The following is a 17860-nucleotide window of genomic DNA, read 5'->3' on the forward strand; positions in this document are numbered from 1 at the left end:
AGAGTCTGAGCCCCAAGTTCTCCTTCCACCACTGCCACTTAATGCTGTCATTTCAGCTTCCAGAATGGCCAATATTCCTGGCCTGCCTAATCTGTGAGGTTGTTGTGAGGGGTGAATGATACAATCTGAGTGACAGCTCATTGTGAGTCGTTCTTATTAGGAGCAGAGCTATAGCAATCTGCCTCCCTAACCTAGAATGGATACTGCAGGGATGCTAAAGGAACAGAGCCCTGGCCCTGGCCTGAAGGAGTGCTTGGCTTTGTTGAAGACACAAGGTGTATTCTCATGAAACAAAAACAACAGAAGGCAGCAGGTATTGTTTGGAGACTTTGTGGTGTATTCTCCAAAAACCAGATGTAATTCTGTCATTTCAGATTGAAGACTGACATTTCCCAGAGGAATGAGGACCCCCTTTCGTGAATCCATGCCAAAGAGTGGTGGGAGATAGGGTGAAGTGCATGGAGAGAAGGCGGGCTTTAGACCTAGACAAGTACAAGTTTAGTCTTGGTGGAGCCTGGTTTCTGTGCACCTTTGGACATGTCACTGAACCTCTCTGAGCCCCATCTACAAATTAGGGCTGATAATATTTCTTTTCTGAAAAGATTCAGTGAGACAATATATGTAAAGTGGGAGGCATATTGTAGGTGTTCTGGCGTGAACGGTGATTGCAGACGATGGACACCCTTGAACGCCAGCCTGAGGAATTTGGATTTTGTTCAAGAGGCAATAGGAAGTTATTGTAGATCCTTGAGAAAGGGAGTGTGATTTAGTGATGTGTTGAAAATGGTACTTCAGACTGATTTCTTCAGCTGTGAAGTGCAGGAAAAAAGACCTTCCAGCACATCAGGCAATGGGCCTTTGCTGAATTTATTAAATTCTGCCTTTCACTGTTAATGCTCCTGCTACAAAGTTTCAGTGCAGATTTCCCTGTGTGCAGCTGTGTTTTGGCCACAAACAAACTTCTGTGTTCTCCTACCTAAGATATGTGAGCTGTGGAGGGCTTAGGATGGTGATGTGAGGGAGAACTAGTGTTTATGACAGCAGCGGGGCCAGTGTGAGCCGTGTGCTCTGCGGTGAGGGCCCCCTCCCTTCCTGCAATAGGCTCCTCAGCATCCATTGTACTATGTCCATTTGTCTGGGGAAACTGAGGCACAGGAGAAGGCACTGATTTGCCAGTAGTCACATAATGAGACAAATGGGGGTAGAGGGGAGACAAAATTATAAGCCTTAGATTTTTGCCACCAAAGCTTTTAGGCACTCTTAGCTAACATCAGGGAAGGTGAGGGCTTCCCCTTAGTCAGGAAGCTGCTCTGTTCCCCGCTGTCCTGCTTTCTCTGATTGCAGGAGGCATCTACCATTGCAGCCTATACCAGGTGTGCTCTGTAGGTTTCCTTTATTCCCTTTGTCTGGAGAAGCCAAAATAAAGCAAGGTCAGAGTCACAAAGCACATATATCTTTTTTTTCTTTTGCCTCTTGGTCGGGAGCCCTGCTTCTTTTGGTGGCATGAAAACAAACAAAGACAAAAGAGAAGTCACAGACCAGACTCCCTGTCAGGACCATGAGGGTCCCCCTCACCTTTGTCCCAAGATGAAGCGTCTCTATCACCACAGCCCCAGGGGAAGGCCCTCCCCTCATTCTGGTCTCCACTGAAATTTTCTTGTCCCTCCAAGTCACAGACACCCTTTGCTGGTCTTCCCTGAAATGTAGGTGGTCTTATCTATTTGGGAACAAATAACAGGACATCCACGTTCCCTGCCATAGCTCTGGCTGCCTGGTGCTCACACTCTGTGGCCAGTTCCTCTTGGTCTCAGCCCCTCTGGCTATCAGAGGCTCGTCTCCCCGAGCCCGTGCCCCAGACGCCTCCAGGCTCCGCCAGGATGCCTGTGTGCCCTCTCCTCACCCTCTTAGATCTTTGCTGCCTGTGACTGTGTACAGAGCCCCAAGATCTGCTCTTAATACAGACCTCGCTGTTGAAAAACAAATCTTGATATGTGACCTTTTGGAATTTATTATGTTAGAACAAATTTTTTCTTCCACAGTAAAACCTGACTTGCTCTAGACTTGAACCAATCAAGTTTGAGATCAGTGTCTTCTTATTTATTCTAAGCTGGATCCGGTTTCCCCTGAAGCAGTGCGCGCTGTGAATTCAGAGCGTGGAAGGCCACAGGGAAGGAAAAATACATCACCTTGATCACTCGAGATATTTCCCCACTTCACTTACAGTCATGAATCAAAAATACTCTGGCTAAAGTTCTGCACTTCTCAATATACCTCTTTTCTACCAGTAATCATAATGCTGGATAAATGGGCTCTTTTAGGAATCCACATTTACTCCCTATAAAATTATTGGTTCTTACCCTTTTTTGAGGAATAAATCCTTAAGAGACTCCACTGGAAACTATGGACATTTCCCGTTTTGTTTAAGGGCATGTACTGACTCCCCAGAGCCAATCTATAGGCCAGAGTTTAAAACCAGCGACTTCTAGGATTTGCTCTAAGTTAGCAAAACTGCTTTCAGGAGAGGTTTTCATCATCACCTCTGTTTTTGAAACATTTCTGGCAAGTGTGATAGAAGCAAGTCGGGAACGGACTAACCGAGTCGGGCTGCCAGAACGTAGAGGGCACACACAAGTCCTTTTGAAATGGGAGTGCTATACTGCTAAGTAAGCATCCTCCCCAGACTACTGCGCCAACCCTTAAATAACTATACCCTACTTGCCTTTGTCACAGAAATCACATGTTAATTCTTTGGGATTGTCGGTTCCATTTAGGCCCTCTCTTCAGCTTTCTTCCGAAAGTTTTAGGTCTCACTAAAATATGAGTGCTTTAACGCTCAGGGCCTCCAAACTAGTCTCCAGTTACGTTTCATGGAATCTCAACTGTATGTTATTATATATGCATATGTATATATGGAATCTCAACTGTATGTTATTATATATGCATATGTATATATGGAATCTCAACTGTATGTATATATATATGCATAATTATAAAAATATATATAGTGTATAACACTCAAAAGTGTTGGAAATGGGTTCTAATGAGGCACAGTGCTCTCTGATTATTTTTCCAAATAGACTTAAAACTGCCGTGCTAACATTTGGGGGCCATGGGTCAGTGAGGGGAATGCCATCCAGGCATGCTGGGTGCCAGATGAGGGCTGCTGCACACAACTCCTGCTTCCATTCTCCTTTTGCTTGCAGACCTTTCCTTCCCTGCTCCTACATCCAGGAGAGTAAGTCAGGATGGAAACAGCCAGGCCCCTTTTAAGTGAGCCAGTAATAAAAGATGTTTTGTTTGTCGCTGGTTTTCCGCTTTCAGGCTGAACCGGCATCCTCTAACAAGTGGCAGCTGGATAAATGGCTAAACAAAGTTAATCCGCACAAGCCTCCTATTCTGATCCAAAATGAAAGCCACGGGCCAGAGAGCAATCAGTACTACCCCCCGGCGAAAGACGAAGCGCAGGACTGTGGGAAGCTCCCCGACGTCTGCCAGGCCAGCCTGCGAGACAAGGAGGTCAAGAGCGCCTGCAAGGAGGAGCAGAGGCCCAGGACGGCCAGCAAGGCTCCGGGCAGTAAGGGGCTGAAGCAGAAGTCCCCGCCCGCCGCCGCGCCGCCGCCCGCCGCGCCCTGTGCGCCCGTGGAGAGCGCGCCCGCGCCCGCGCCCGGCCGGAGGTCGGCGGGCAAGAAGCCCACGCGGCGCACCGAGAGGGCCGCGGCCGCGGACGGCGCCGGCTGCCACCGGCCCGAGGAGCCTGCGGCCGCGGACGCACTGGGGGCCAGCGCGGTGGGCCCCCCAGAGCCCCCCAAAGCCAGGCCCTGCGGCAACGGCAGAACGAGCCACCGCAAGGAGCTGCGCTCCACGGTGACCTGCGAGAAGCGCCGCACGCGGGGGCTGAGCAGGATCGTCCCCAAGTCCAAGGAGTTCATTGAGACAGAGTCGTCCTCCTCCTCCTCTTCGGACTCGGACCTGGAGTCGGAGCAGGACGAGTACCCTCTGCCCAAAGCGCAGACCGCGGCCACCGCCGCCGCCACCTCCGGGGTTGACCCGAGACTGAAGGAGGCGGCCAACAGCGTCAGCGGCGGCGGCCCCCGAGCCCCCGTCGGCTCCATCAACGCCAGGACCACCAGTGACATCGCCAAGGAGCTGGAGGAGCAGTTCTACACGCTGGTCCCCTTCGGCCGGAACGAACTTCTCTCCCCGCTGAAGGACAGTGACGAGGTCAGGTCTCTCTGGGTCAAAATTGACCTGACCCTGCTGTCCAGAGTCCCAGAACACCTGCCTCAGGAGCCAGGGGCCTTGAGCGCTCCTGCGGCCAAGGACGCTGACAGCGCACCGCCGAGTCTCCCATCCGACCCGCCGGCAGAAAAGGCTTTGCCAAAATCCAAGAGGAAACGCAAGGTAGGCCTGGGGGAGGGCTGGAGGGGACGGGATCGTCCCTTTAACTGGTGGGCAAGGAGGTGGAGCACTAGCAGGCTTGCATGGCAGGCGGCAGCAGGAGTTTGTGTGTCCTTATGGAACCAACAGTATATATAGTACTTTATATATGCAGACACTATCGTAAGTACGTGATGTGTATTAACTCAGTGAAATCCTTAGAACCACCCAATGAGCAAAGGCCCATGACTGATCCCGTTTATAGTTACACATAATGAAGCCCTGTCCCACTGCATGTTGAAATAATCATACAGGAAATATTTATCAAGTATGTGCAGATGTAAGCTGGTTGCTGGACCTGTGAGAGAGCTAAACACGTAGGGAACCTCATTCTTTGCTGGAGGGATGCGGTGATGATGGTGGGATCACTCATTGGCCTAAGAAGCCAATAGTCTCCTGGGGCTTAAGGCTGTGACTGGGGTAAAAGATAAACACAGAAGTCCCTGCTGCCGGGCACCAGCCTGCAGCATCAGAGCCAGCAACTGTTGCTTCCAGTGTGGTGATTGGGGAGGCCTTCAGGTGGAAGGGGGCCAGGAACAGTGCTCTGAGGAGGAGGGACATTTGAACAGCGACGAAGTGACACCAGATGAGCAGGTGAGGCATGAGAGAAAGGTGGTTCAGGTACAGGAGACCTGTGGTAGCAGGTGATGAGCGCTCAGCCAGTTTTGAAGGGTTTTGAGCGCAGAGATACCTTAATCATAAATCACGTAAAGCCAGTTTTGAAGATTTTTATCCCCTCCTATTGCTGTATCTTCAAAAGTAATTTGGAACACAGCAAAAATCACAATGACAAACCAAAGATTGTAGTACTCATGCATGGCTCCAAATATAGGGCAAATTCATTAATAACAACAGTTTTTCCCCCAAGGGATGCTGTTCTAAGCACTTCATACGTGTTAAATCACTTAGTTCTTATAATTTATGAGGCAAATAGTATTGTCATGCCCATTTTACAGGTGAGAAAACTGAGTCTTAGAAAGCCTGAAGTGACTTGCCTGAGGTTATATAGGTCAGTAGGGGCAGGGCCAGGAATGAACCCAGGCTCTCTGGCTCCAGAGTCTGGCAATAAGAAGTCAGGCTAAGGCTTGTGTAGTATTTTCCAGTTTTCAAAGGGCAGTCCTGGTCTGACAGTAGAAAAGTCAGACTGGATATGTGGGTTTTATAGCTGTCTCAAATCCTTGATTAAGAGTGGGCCTGAGGACTAAGGTTTATTGCCTTTTCCTGGCCACAATGAGTGTATACCTCACTTTGGGAGTGTGTATGGAGAAGGCATACAGTCTCCTCCCTCTGGCAATCATCTTTGTGACCTAGAGGGCACCCATCACCAGAGACGTTTATTCTAAAGTAGCAAAGAACGTGTTTCTTTACATAGCGACACTGAATAACTTATGCCTGTGAAGCAGAATGTGCACTCCTTATGAGAAAGTTCATGAAAAGAAGTATCTTCAGAAGGCACTGTCTGTCTTTCCCTTAGTGTGTATGCAAAGACAGTTTTGTAAAGATACCCAGCAGAGTTTCCATTCACCCTTGGCTGTTACCCTTCAGTGCCCACCGTGGTTGAGCCCCATTGCCCTGAGTGTGCTCACATACACTGCAAAGTATGTGGATTTTGACACCAGACTGACCTGACCTCAAATCCCATCGGTGCCACTTACCTCCTTCAGCACCAGCTTCATGGGCCCTGGGCAACCAGTGCAGCCCCCAGGGCCCCTTGGATTTTAATCCTTGTGACTGCCATATTGAAATTCTTCATTCTATCTTGAATTTGTGTTTTGTAAGTGATGGAGTATGTGTGGAGACATGTGGAGCTTTGGTTCTTCATGTGGTCACACCTTCTGCCTGTTTCCACAGGACGGCTTCTACCTGCTGATTGGCCCCTGGAACCCCGAGCCCCATGCAGCCTCCCTGTTCCCATCTCAGTCCAGGGACCACTGCTGCCCTCACCCCCAGATGGGCCTCGGGTGCAGGCACAGGGAGAGTCAGGGCCCCTGTCTTGCCCAACCCCAATCCAGGTCATGCAGCATCCCAGAAGGGAGGTTGCAGTCCTCTGGGGGTCACCCACTTGCCATAGGTTGGGGGGAGTAGGCTGTGGGAAGGGGAAATGCCCAACCAGCCTTCCTCTCCGGGGCCCAGCATGACAAGTGGGTCCCACAATTGAGGGGGAGGGGAGACCCCACACAGGTGGGCCAAGCCCTTGAGAGTCTACCCTCGCCTCCCAGACATCCCCATTCCTGAAGGACCACAATATGAAACAGCAGATAAACACCACTATGACAGGGCAAGAGAGAGACTGCAAAAGAAAGGAGAGTGTTTCCTGCTCGAGGACTTCATAACATCACTCTTTTCCTGGTTTTTGAACAAGGGGCTTAGTGCTTTCATTTTGTGCTGGATCTCCAAAAACTATGTAGTCAGCCCTGGCCTCCTGAGTGACTTTAATCAGGGGACCTTACCTTCTCTGAACTTCAGTTTCTTCATCTGTAAAATGGTGACATCTCTGCAGGGTGTTGTCGGGTTCGCATGATGTATTAAAACAGTCCAAGTCAGTGATACAGGTGGGCTCATTTCCTCCCTGCCCTCCCTCCCTCTAGACACCCTGCCTTTCTCATTGCTCACTGGTGCTCAGTTTTTGTTGAATGAATGAACCGATCAGTTAGTCATCTGGGGATAAGTGTGGCCATTACCTCTGGGATTAATGGATAAACGGATAGGCTGATGGAAACATGTACAGATACAGATATGTAGGAAATATGCAGAGATTGACTTTGGTCAGCATATAGATAGATTGGAAATAGGTATCGCTGTATAGGCATTCATAGATATATAGAGAGAAATGTGTAGAAAGACATTCATATAAATCCCATAGTATTCTATATTTAAATAGTTGTATTATTCATGGCCTTTTTATTTTAACTTACAAAACTTCACTCCACTAAGCCCTGACACCTGGCTCTACTCATAATCTAAGGAATCCTCATTAAGCATAGACACAAGAGAAGAGAATGAATGTTTTTGTAGTGCTCTTTATTCAGCATCCCAGGACATTAAGACTCTAGTACTGGGTGCTGGAAGTGGGACCCCGTAGACCTGGCTGTCCAAGGTGCCAAGTCTCACCCTGCTGGAGCCCTGGAGCTGAGGACTGAAGACTCCTTGGAGCTTTTGTTTGATCCCTCTAAGGAACATTACAGTGTGAGCATCTGGGACCGCCTATGGCAGAGGCTGAATTACACAGTCCCAGCTAGAGAGAGAAGGTCAGACTCTTTCTCTCTTTGGTGCTGACATTTGTCTCCTGGAAAACACTGCAGACAGCCCTGAAGATAGTGTGCTGGGGTCCTGCTATTCTCACCGAAAGTGGTGGTACCTTGCTGATTGTGTTTGCTTTGCAGGCCTAGTACATGACTAAAGTTAAACACAATCCTGGCACCAAGAATCCAATCAAAGTACTGTTTCATAAAAAGTTACTTTAAGGGTTCTAAGATGTCATGGTATAATCACTGTGAACTAGAATCAAGGCACCAGGAGGCAACAACCTCTGCTTGCAATTCACAAAAGGCGTGAATTTCAAAACAGAAAGGACAAAGCTTGCCCCTGCCCTTACCGCATAAGGCCCATAGAATACATGCTTGTTATACCTTGTTCTGATACCAGGAAATGCCCAGATGAGTGACGCTGGCACTACAGTGTGAATTCAGAATAGGTCTGCTTTGGATAGCGGAGCAGTTTTCATCATTTAAAATGCTCCCTCCCAAACCTTGGTCATGGCATTACACCTTTCCTCTCAATAAGCTGTTGATAGTAAATGGGCAGATCTCATCCTTGGTCATTGTGGACTGGGAACCTACACCGGGGCATTGCTGCCGAGGCCACACTGGAGAAGCCGGGTGAGCGGGTCTCCCAGGAGGCCTGGCTCTGTGGAAGTCGGTGCCGAGGAGCGTGTAATGATCACTTGAAATCCAAGCTGATTGGCTTTTGCTTATTTTTGTGCAGTGTGACAACGAAGACGACTACAGGGAGATCAAGAAGGCCCAGACCGAGAAAGAGAGCTCTTCGAGACTGGCTGCCTCTGCCAATAATACTTTGTCTGCGAACCCTTGTAACATGAACGTCAACAGGTAGGTGTGTTCCCACGAGGGTGCAGGTGAGCTGCAAGGTCTCTGGACCTGAAAGTTGTGTGCCATGTTGGGGGAGATGCAGATTTTTTAATGACGCTCTGGTCTGGGTCTGCAGACCTGCTTCCCTCAGTTCAACCTAAGGCTTAAATTACAGCTGTACGTGTGCCTCGCGCCACAGCTCCACATAGCCCTGTAAGGTACTTCTCTGTAACCAAAGACCAGTTGCTAGTTACACACAGTTCTGCACTCCCCAGAGATACACCCTTCCCCCAGAACACTTATTAACTGAATTTTCAAACCACTATTTTAATAGTAGCCGCTAAACCAATAAGAACACAAAGCTTATTACAGAGATGAATAAATATATACTTTAGGCAGAATCTCCATGTGATACACTTGAAGCTCTTCGATACAGACTAAAATTGTGGCATCAGACAGGATCTGTGCTTTCAAGGTTCAACGGCCACCCAGTCACTCCTCTGAAGGGGTTCCAGATAGACCCACCTTGCACTGAATTCCCTCTGTGATAAATGGCTTTCTGGCAAGGCAAGCTCCCAGGTTTTTATTATAAAGGAGTAGCTTATCATCAGTCATAGGAGCTCTTTCCATCAGGAGCTCATACCAGTGCACGGAAACCACTTTTCCTCTGCTAAGACACTCCTGACTCTTCCTGACTGCATACATAGAATTTTTAAGGGGAGATGAATGTTTCAGCACTATACATAAAACTGTAAACTGAAAGGTTAGGAAAAGATATAGAGCAGTACTAAAACTCGGAGAGGAGATTGGAGAGCGAGGGCACACATGCAGGCCCGCTGCAGTGTCAGGATCACCTTGGGAAGGAGTCGGTGAGCAGGAGGGCAAGCTGCACATGCAGACTGGCCTTGATCTTCAATCCTCTGTGCAGAGTGGATGGCATCCCAAAATATAGGGAAAATGTGAATGGGGAAAATGGGATCCCCAAATACTTTTCAAATGTGGGGTATGGTTATATATGTGCTTTTTTGTTAATGCATTAAATAACTTTTCTAGCCGATCTAGTGACTATCATAATTTCTAAGTAATGGTGATATAACCGATATTTTAAGATGTCTGCAACAACTGTAACATGACGTGAAAATATCTGTGATTTCTACTGGCAACACAATCACAGGGAATGCTAATACTGCTAAACCACTAAACCACTACTCTGGTTTCTTGCTTTCACTCATAATTGAAGGAAATGTTCTATTTTAGTGAGAGGTTAGTGAAAATGAAGACGTAACTTTTTTCCATGCAAGTTCATGGATCCCAGGTTAAAAATCTTGCTCTAGAGACTTTGCCTGGCACAGCCTCCTAGCTCTGATAGTTTTATTTGCGTTGAGTAATGACACAATGCATATGCAAGTACTTGAGGTTTTTCTGAGAAAGGCAGTCTCTGTACCTTTGGAATTGTGATAACTACTAGCAGATTTTACCAGTGCAATAAAACAATCCCAGCGATAAGGTGATCGCCAACTCCAAAGAGGAGCTCCAAAGAAAGTTTCTTTGGTCAACTTGAATATATAAAGTTGCAGTGATGAAGAAGCAGCAATATGACTGTGACAACATTAAGTGTAATAATTTAGTTTTCCATTCACAGTAAAAATCATGTAGTATGTGAAGTAATGGAGATGGAAAATGGTCTTTTTTCGCTCAAGAGACAATTATGTTCAGACTCTTCACATCCGTCTTCAACATCAACACCTTCACCATCTCTAGATGAGCCACTTCTGATTCATCCAAAGCAGATTTCCACAGTGCTTTTGGAACCAGAAATCTGTCATCAGAAATTCTGTCTCCATGTATATCTATTTGCATAACATTAAGAACCTTGGTTTTGTCATTTGTTCTAGAGGCCTGTATTTGTAATTCTCCACTGTGACCACCAACTAAGGAAATTGCTTTTTGAAGTGACTTTAATGACTTGTTTTCAGTGATAACCAAAACCTGCAATTAAGAGATCATAACCCAGGAATCAAGACTAAATCTTCCTTAAGTGGCTTTATGTATTTTTTTTAACTGACTCTTATCAGTTAGCAGTAGTTCAGTTAATTTCAGGCTACTGTGTCTTCCCCAAACAATACTTTTTTTTTTTCAAAGTAAGTAGCAGAGACAGCCCTAACAATATAATCCACATCGCAAAAACTCAAATATAAGTGAATTCCTTTCTTCTGATGGTTGATTCTGGAGAACATTATATTTAAGCATGTTCAGTAGTTTTGAAGGTAAAATAAAGAGCTAGGAATCAAATTGTAACTTCTAATGACAGTTCTGATCAATGCCTGATTAACTCAGTAATTCAAAGTTGGCCTCATGCTTAGCAGATTATTCTGTGATTCTATTATTTTCTATATAATAATTAGTACAAGCTCAGATGTTAGCAAAAGCCCTTTCAGAAATGGTGAATTCATTTATCATTGTTGATTGACTTTCCCATTACTTGCTGTTTACACTTGTTAGGAAAAAAGTTGTTTGTTGGGTATTTTGAGATCCTTGGATGAAAAGCTCAGAAAATGAAAGTATTTCTATTCTTAGACATTTACTTTGGCACTAACTCCAAAATTACTATTCATCCTGATAGGAAGAGTAGAGAATGAATGAGATTTGCTTACAGTTTGTTATGGTCCTAATGCCATAAAGTTGTTTCCTGGTATAATAATTCCCAGTAAACTTTCTACCAGCAGGTCTTGAATGGGAGATTTGGATCATATGTAAAACATTCCCTTTCCCTGTGCTGACTGTGTGACGTTCCATTACTGTAATTTTCTTTTTCAGCTTGGCAATACCAATAAATAAAAATGAAAAACTGCTCCGGTCACCCACCTCACCCCTCTCCGATGCATCTAAACACAAATACTCCAGTGAGGACTTAACTTCTTCCAGCCGACCTCATGGCAACAGTCTGTTCACTTCTGCCTCTTCCAACAAAAAGCATAAGGCCGACAACCAGCCGCAGCCCCACGCCGGAGACCTCACGGTGCGTTGGTGCTCTTCCTTTGCCAACGAAAATCAAACTGGCATTGAGCACACTCACCCCCTCCTCTGTCTCTGCCCAGCACAGTCTAAACACATCGTTGAGGTCCGCAGAGAATCCCTGAGTGCTGCTTCTGGGGGGAGCCGGCAGAGGAGAGTACCCTGTCCCCTCCCCGCAGAGAACTGAGGAAGAAGAAACCAGCCCAGTGGGAATTCTAAGCCTCTTCTGCTTAGCAAGCCTCTAGGCAGGATTTTATTTCCCATTCTGAAAAGAAAAGACCCCAGAGTAGTACCATCCCAGGACAAAGTAAATTGGAAGTTTTGAACCAACCAACTTTTTACTGGGAAAAATTCCTTACCCCCATGCAGAGTTAAATCTGGGATTGAAAGCCCACACCAAAATCTGCAGGGCTCCCACTCTGCCCTTGTTGACCCATGTACCGGCCACATTGGGGGAACCCCCCGCACCACCCCTTTTCCAGCCATCTTCTCAGGGGTGAGTCCAGCACTCCCCTGGGGAAGAACAGGGAACTTGGGTTCACAGTTCAGCCTCATCTCTTAGCTGCAGCGTGATCGTGGGCCAGTTGCTTAATCTCTTTGAGCCTGTTTCTTTATCTAAAAAATGGTGGTGATAAGATCTAAAGACCCCCAACACCTACAGACCCCACGCAGCTAACACTACATGAGTTCCTCTTCACTGCCATGCTTGTCACTATAACTACTCATCCTGTTGGGGCATTATTTAATTCCAGGTTCTTCTGAGTTCTCCCTGGTCATTGTGCCTGTCAAAACAGCTGGGCTTTGTGAGGCAGAGAGAGAGATGAGACTTGAGAATAGGATTCTGCAAAGAAAGATTGAGGGATGGGCAGGTGGGGAGGGGGACAGTATTTAACACTTTATCCCATGAATGAAGATGTAGAAAAGTTGGTAGAAGGTCCGTCATGAGCTTGAGTCTTATCGCATTCTCAGGAACTTATCCCACGATGCACAGGACAGTCCCCAGCACAAAGAATGACTCAGTTCAAACTCTGAGTAGTGCTGCTTGACCTCTGACCATAAGACCTCTAAAAGGCAAGTAGCAGCAAAGTAAGAGGTAGAGAGCTGCAGGCAGAGGACATAGCATGTGCAAAGGTCCTGAGGGAGGACTGAAAACTGGCTTCTGAGTCTCAGGCACAGAGAGCACAGGGAAGAGGGGTTGAGAGGTAAGCAGGGGCTGGACTTGCAGGCTTTAAAGGCCACTTGGCTGATGTTGCACCTTTTATCAAGAGCAAGGGCACACTATTGAAGGATTTTAAGAACAATTTTAGAGTTTAACATCTGATTTTCCTGGTGATATATAACAATAGTATATAACCCTTAAAATGTTAGACATAAAATCAGTCCATATTTAAAGAAGAATTCATGTACACTCAATTTTAATTACTTGGGAGGAATCAATTTGCATTTCATAACCAAATATGGCTGTTTTATGATTCACGTGTTTAGCACAAAATAGGTGCTATGTAAATATTTGTATCCCCAGTTAATGTGTTTTTTAATTTCTTCCACAGATTAGTGTGTTCCTTTTTTAAATGTATTTTAAATAATTCTTAGTGATTCCTTTTAGCTTTTTCTGTTTTTCACAGACAGGTAACGAGAACCAATTTGTTACCTGAATGACCTCACTTTTGCAAAGGACAGTTATAGCAAAGTGGTTCTAAAATCTTGATTCCTAGACCAGCAGCATCAGCATCACCAGGGAACTTGTGAGAAATGCAGATTCTCGGGCCCCACCTCAGACCTGATGGACCAGAAACTCTCAGGGTGGAGCCCTGCAGTCTGTGTCTTAACCAGCCCCCCAATGATTCTGACGCATACCCAATTTGTCCAGCCACGGTGGTTTGGGCTTGAGCAAGCTGCTTGACATGACCAAGCCTCAGTTTCCGAATCTGTGAGAGTGGGCATAATGAGACTTCCCTTTTGATATTGTTATGAGAACGACATTTGACAACATATGTAAAAGCCTTCAGCTTAAGACCTAAAATGCCTGTATGTATTTTTCTTTATTGAAACAAAATCACCATCAGTTCTCACATAGAACACAAAGATATTCTATAGAACAAAAGATATTCTATTTAATGGGTTGGTCTTTCAGCCAGGTGGCTAATTTCTCAAAGACATGTGTATTGTTTGTTGTTTAGAAGGCAGCTCACAACAATTCCGAAAACATTCTCCTCCACAAGTCACGGCCGCAGACAGAGCCGTGGTCTCCAGGCTCCAGTGGCCACAGGGACTGCAAGAGGCAGAAACTTGTCTTCGATGATATGTAAGTTTGGATCTTGTTTACTATGATGAGGGGCAAGATAAAATGGACACATCCCAGGTAGAGGGTCATGAGTGTCTGTCTAATCTACATTGTGGCCATTTCTCTCGTGTGCCTTGGTCATTTAAAAGCTCTTCTCAAGGGGAACTGGAGCCTGAACTTTGAATGCACCCCTGAGTCCTGTAGGGTTTTTGAGTGGGCAGAACAGCCAGTGCCATCCAGAATGTCGGAAAGCCAAGGCAGATGGCATTAACGAGCCTTATGTTTCTAAGCACCTGTGCTGTGGGCCGCTGGCAGGTCTGTGCTATCAGAAAGAGAAGCACTTTTGTTTTTGCAAATTATAATAGGCAAAGAATAATAGTGATTTACTCCTGAGAGCTTTTTTTTCTCCAAAATGCTATATTCTTTATCACAGGATAAGTGATTCTTACACAGGAAAAAAAAAAAATCCTGTCACTCTTCACCCAATTCTAGCACTGAAACCCGAGTATAACTTTCATTCCCAGCATCAATTTAAAAGGAGGAGGAACAGGAGAGAAGATGAATAAAAATAACATCCTAGAATGCTCTCAAGAGGCTGAAAATGCCAAATGAGGAATGATAAAATGACGCTGAAAATTATTTAGGATCTTAGGGGAAAAAAAAGAAATATGTGTCAAGGACAAGCCTGGGAGATAGAAAACATGGCCTTGAGAGTTCAACTTGAATCTGAAAGGAATAAAATTCAGCACCAGTTAAAGGATGAGACACAATCGCAAGGCAGCTCGCGGGAGAAGGTTTTTTATTAAGCGGGCACATCTGCGTTTATAGGGTTAGAAGAGAGCTGATAGGTTTGCTGGGGACACGGGCGTTCGGGGATTGGATGGATTGCGTTGCTAAGGGGCCAGGAGCAGGCAGCCTGTGCTGATTGGGTGCGATTCGCGCCCGCGGGAAGGAGAAGGCGGAAGAGAAGGGTAGCCAGTGCCGTGATGGGGCGAGGCCGAAAGGGTTCTCATACGACCTAATAGAATCCTGTTGTCCACATCTGCTGTCCCACAGCACCAAGTACAGGTTGGAGCGAGGCAGGAAAAATTCAGTCTTGGGGTGGAGCAGCGTGCAGATGTGAGCGCTCCTGCCATCTGATGGCCAAGGAGACAGACGACAGGCCACTAAACCCCTCTGAAAGACAGAAAATAAAACAGTTCCACAAGTCTCCGAGCCCAGTTTCCCATCAGGAAAACTGAGAGCAGTGACCACCGCCATGCCTCTCTCGTGGGGGCTCTCCTCAGCCCCAGTCAAATGACACCTCATAAGAGGTGTCACTGGAGAATATGCACCATGCAGGAGTGATTGTCCCCTCCCCCTTCCGACCTCCTCCCACACCTAACCTCCGTGCAGTGTGGACATGGTCTGCTTATTCACCTCCGTAGGCTTCCCTGAGAAGTGAGAGACCGTGGCGCAGTCTTCAAGAATTACTTGGACATCAGTAAGCTAATTAGTGCAAAGAATTTTGAGATTGAAAGCCAAATCCATATTTTTTGTTTGTTTCATTTACTGGACACATTTCAAGATAATTGGATTTAGGAAGTTTAGGGTCACCCGGGAGGACACGTGCCTTTCTGCTTCTCCCATGGCCGCTGCAGCTGTGCTGGCCACGCACACCCCTGCCCTCACCTTCCCCACTGGCCTCGCTAGGCTGCCAGGGAGGCAGGGATCACCCCCCAGGGAGGGCACGGGATGAGAGTACAACCAGTTGGTCACCTACATTTATAATCAGACTTCGGTGGTTGGAAATCGTTCATGTGAACTTTAAGCATTTGCAAAAACAGAAGATTAGAATTGTATTTAAAAACAACAATTTTTATTTGGAAGTCATAACCTAACAACATGATCAAACAAAAGGAACATTAGAAAACCAAGGTACTCAAAACACCAAACACTTCCAGTGGATGGTTTTAAGAGCGTGGTAGATATTTTTTTTAAAAAAACAAACACACAAACATTTATGGAAAATTAAAATACAAGGAATTTTCCAATGTATAGACTAGAAAGCTAAGCCAAAAACAGCAACAACTAAATGGTTGTACTTCGGTCTGCCGTTTGGGACTATTAACAAGAGGAAGGGTTTCTCAATCTGCTAGGGCCGAGGCTAGTATAATTTTGTCACTGTCTGTATCAACGAGAAAGCTATTATCATTTGTTCTTCCCATTAGCAATGTGTATACGTTTTCTGGCTAACAGCTACAATAAAACTGTTTCTCCTTTTGTGGATATAGATAGGATAGAATAAAAAAGCACTCTTACATATCCATCATATGGAGAGATGAATATTGTGTTCTAATTGCCATATGTCCCAATTGATTTGAAATTCATAACAGTAAAATAAACATGCAATTCAAACAGCCACTCAACCATTGAACTAAGAAAGTTGTGGGAAGATTGTTCAAGCTTGACAGGCAAAAATAGGCATTCTCTTCCTTTAAACAATAAAAATAAGTGGCCCTCAAGAGATCACTGGGCTAGGACGTCACCTAAAATTGTTTAAAATGTCTCCAGGTTCAGTTGGTATGGACTGAGCACTTTCTAAGTGCCAGGTGTAAGGGCAAGAGCTAGGATGCAATGATGAATTAATTCCCAGTTCTCCAGGCAAGAGGGAGGCATGTGGGTGGCCTCCCCAGGAAGGTTCCTCGGGACCACTAAATTTCATTCTGGTCCCCTCTTTCTGCTCCTCCTGCATGCTGTACCAGCTTCCCCACCAGCAGCCTCCTTGACAGAGGAGGGTTTCGGCTCTTGTCACTGTCCTCGACTTCTCTTTTCACTGAAGACCAAAGAGACGCTACCAGTGGAAGAAGAGAAAGGACTAGATAATCAGCACCAGAGTAATTGAGAGTTGATGGAAATCCAGCCATAGCGATCCAAAAAGTAACAGATGCCATACTGTCATTTCATTTTTAAAGCCACAACCAAAAAAAAAAAAAAAAGTAAACTCATCTTTTTTGTATTATAAATACTTGTTAATGATTGAATAAACATGCAATTCAGACAGAAGCTGAATCCAGGGGGCCTCCAGAACAAGTGTCGAATGAAACCAGCTGAATTATGAATAACATTCCCGGGGGTAGTCCTGCATTCTTCTTTATTTTTCCACGAATATAAGGAATCTGCACACAAGTAAATATAAATTCTTGGGCTTCTAATCCCCTTTTCCTATGTTACTGATCCAATAAACAGGCACCAGTTTGTGCCTTTGGGACGCAGGCAGAACTGAGGGAATAACACTTACTGTAGAAATGTGATCCAGGTCAACTTGTTCTTCATAAGTTACAGGCTCAGACGGGTGGCAGTGTGACTGCACCTCCTCCCCTGACATTTAGCAAATGCATGACATTCACTCCTCCACAGCCTCAGTATTAAGGTGACAGTGGTGTGATTACCAAACTTCCATTTTAAAAAAATGTGTGAGAATTTATGTCACTGAGTGACAGCACTTGATTCAACTTGAAGCCTAGAAACTGATCTGATTAGTACAAAGCCATGAGCTGTAAATTACTTTGTGTCATAATTAGTGACAGGAGAGTTTTTGGCTGGGGAAATTGAGAGAGTAACTGTATGGTGAAGGCCTCAGTACAGAAGTCCTGAGCAGAGCCGAGTGGTGAGATGCTTGGGTGGAAAACCAACCTCCTGGTTTCCAGCAGCCGTATGGCTGTGCTGGGAAGTCAGCAGAGCCCGAATGCCAGAGCTCCTTCTGCACCCTGAGGATGTGCTGTCTCTTGCCCATATTTCACATGGAAGAGTCAGTCACGATCAGCACAGGCAGCCAACCCACCAAACGACCCATCTGTCCCCACGGCACCAATAATGGGAGCCCAGCTACCTAAACCTCCCGACACAGAGAAAAGACTCCCTCAGCCAGGCAACCCTGAAGGCCACGGCATGTGAAATGTGGCCAGGAGGAGGGAAGAGGGACTTGACATTTGTAATGTAATTATGCACAGCAGTCTCATAGCTAAAAGGATTTTAATTTTATAGAGGATGGGAA

At 45.9% G+C, this 17860-nt stretch overlaps 1 protein-coding gene across 1 annotated transcript in view; it reads left to right on the forward strand.

The window, feature by feature from the left end:
• The window catches only part of AFF3 (ALF transcription elongation factor 3), a 420437-nt gene that overhangs the window by 380571 nt on the left and 22006 nt on the right, over window positions 1–17860 (forward strand). Inside the window, exons 13-16 of the mRNA XM_063077832.1 lie at window positions 3322–4401; window positions 8422–8546; window positions 11343–11544; window positions 13721–13845. Coding sequence (XP_062933902.1) covers window positions 3322–4401; window positions 8422–8546; window positions 11343–11544; window positions 13721–13845 — 1532 coding nt within the window. The remainder of the gene's footprint in view (window positions 1–3321; window positions 4402–8421; window positions 8547–11342; window positions 11545–13720; window positions 13846–17860) is intronic.

The sequence above is a fragment of the Cynocephalus volans genome, chromosome 14 (assembly GCF_027409185.1).
Source record: "Cynocephalus volans isolate mCynVol1 chromosome 14, mCynVol1.pri, whole genome shotgun sequence".
NCBI lineage: Eukaryota > Metazoa > Chordata > Mammalia > Dermoptera > Cynocephalidae > Cynocephalus > Cynocephalus volans.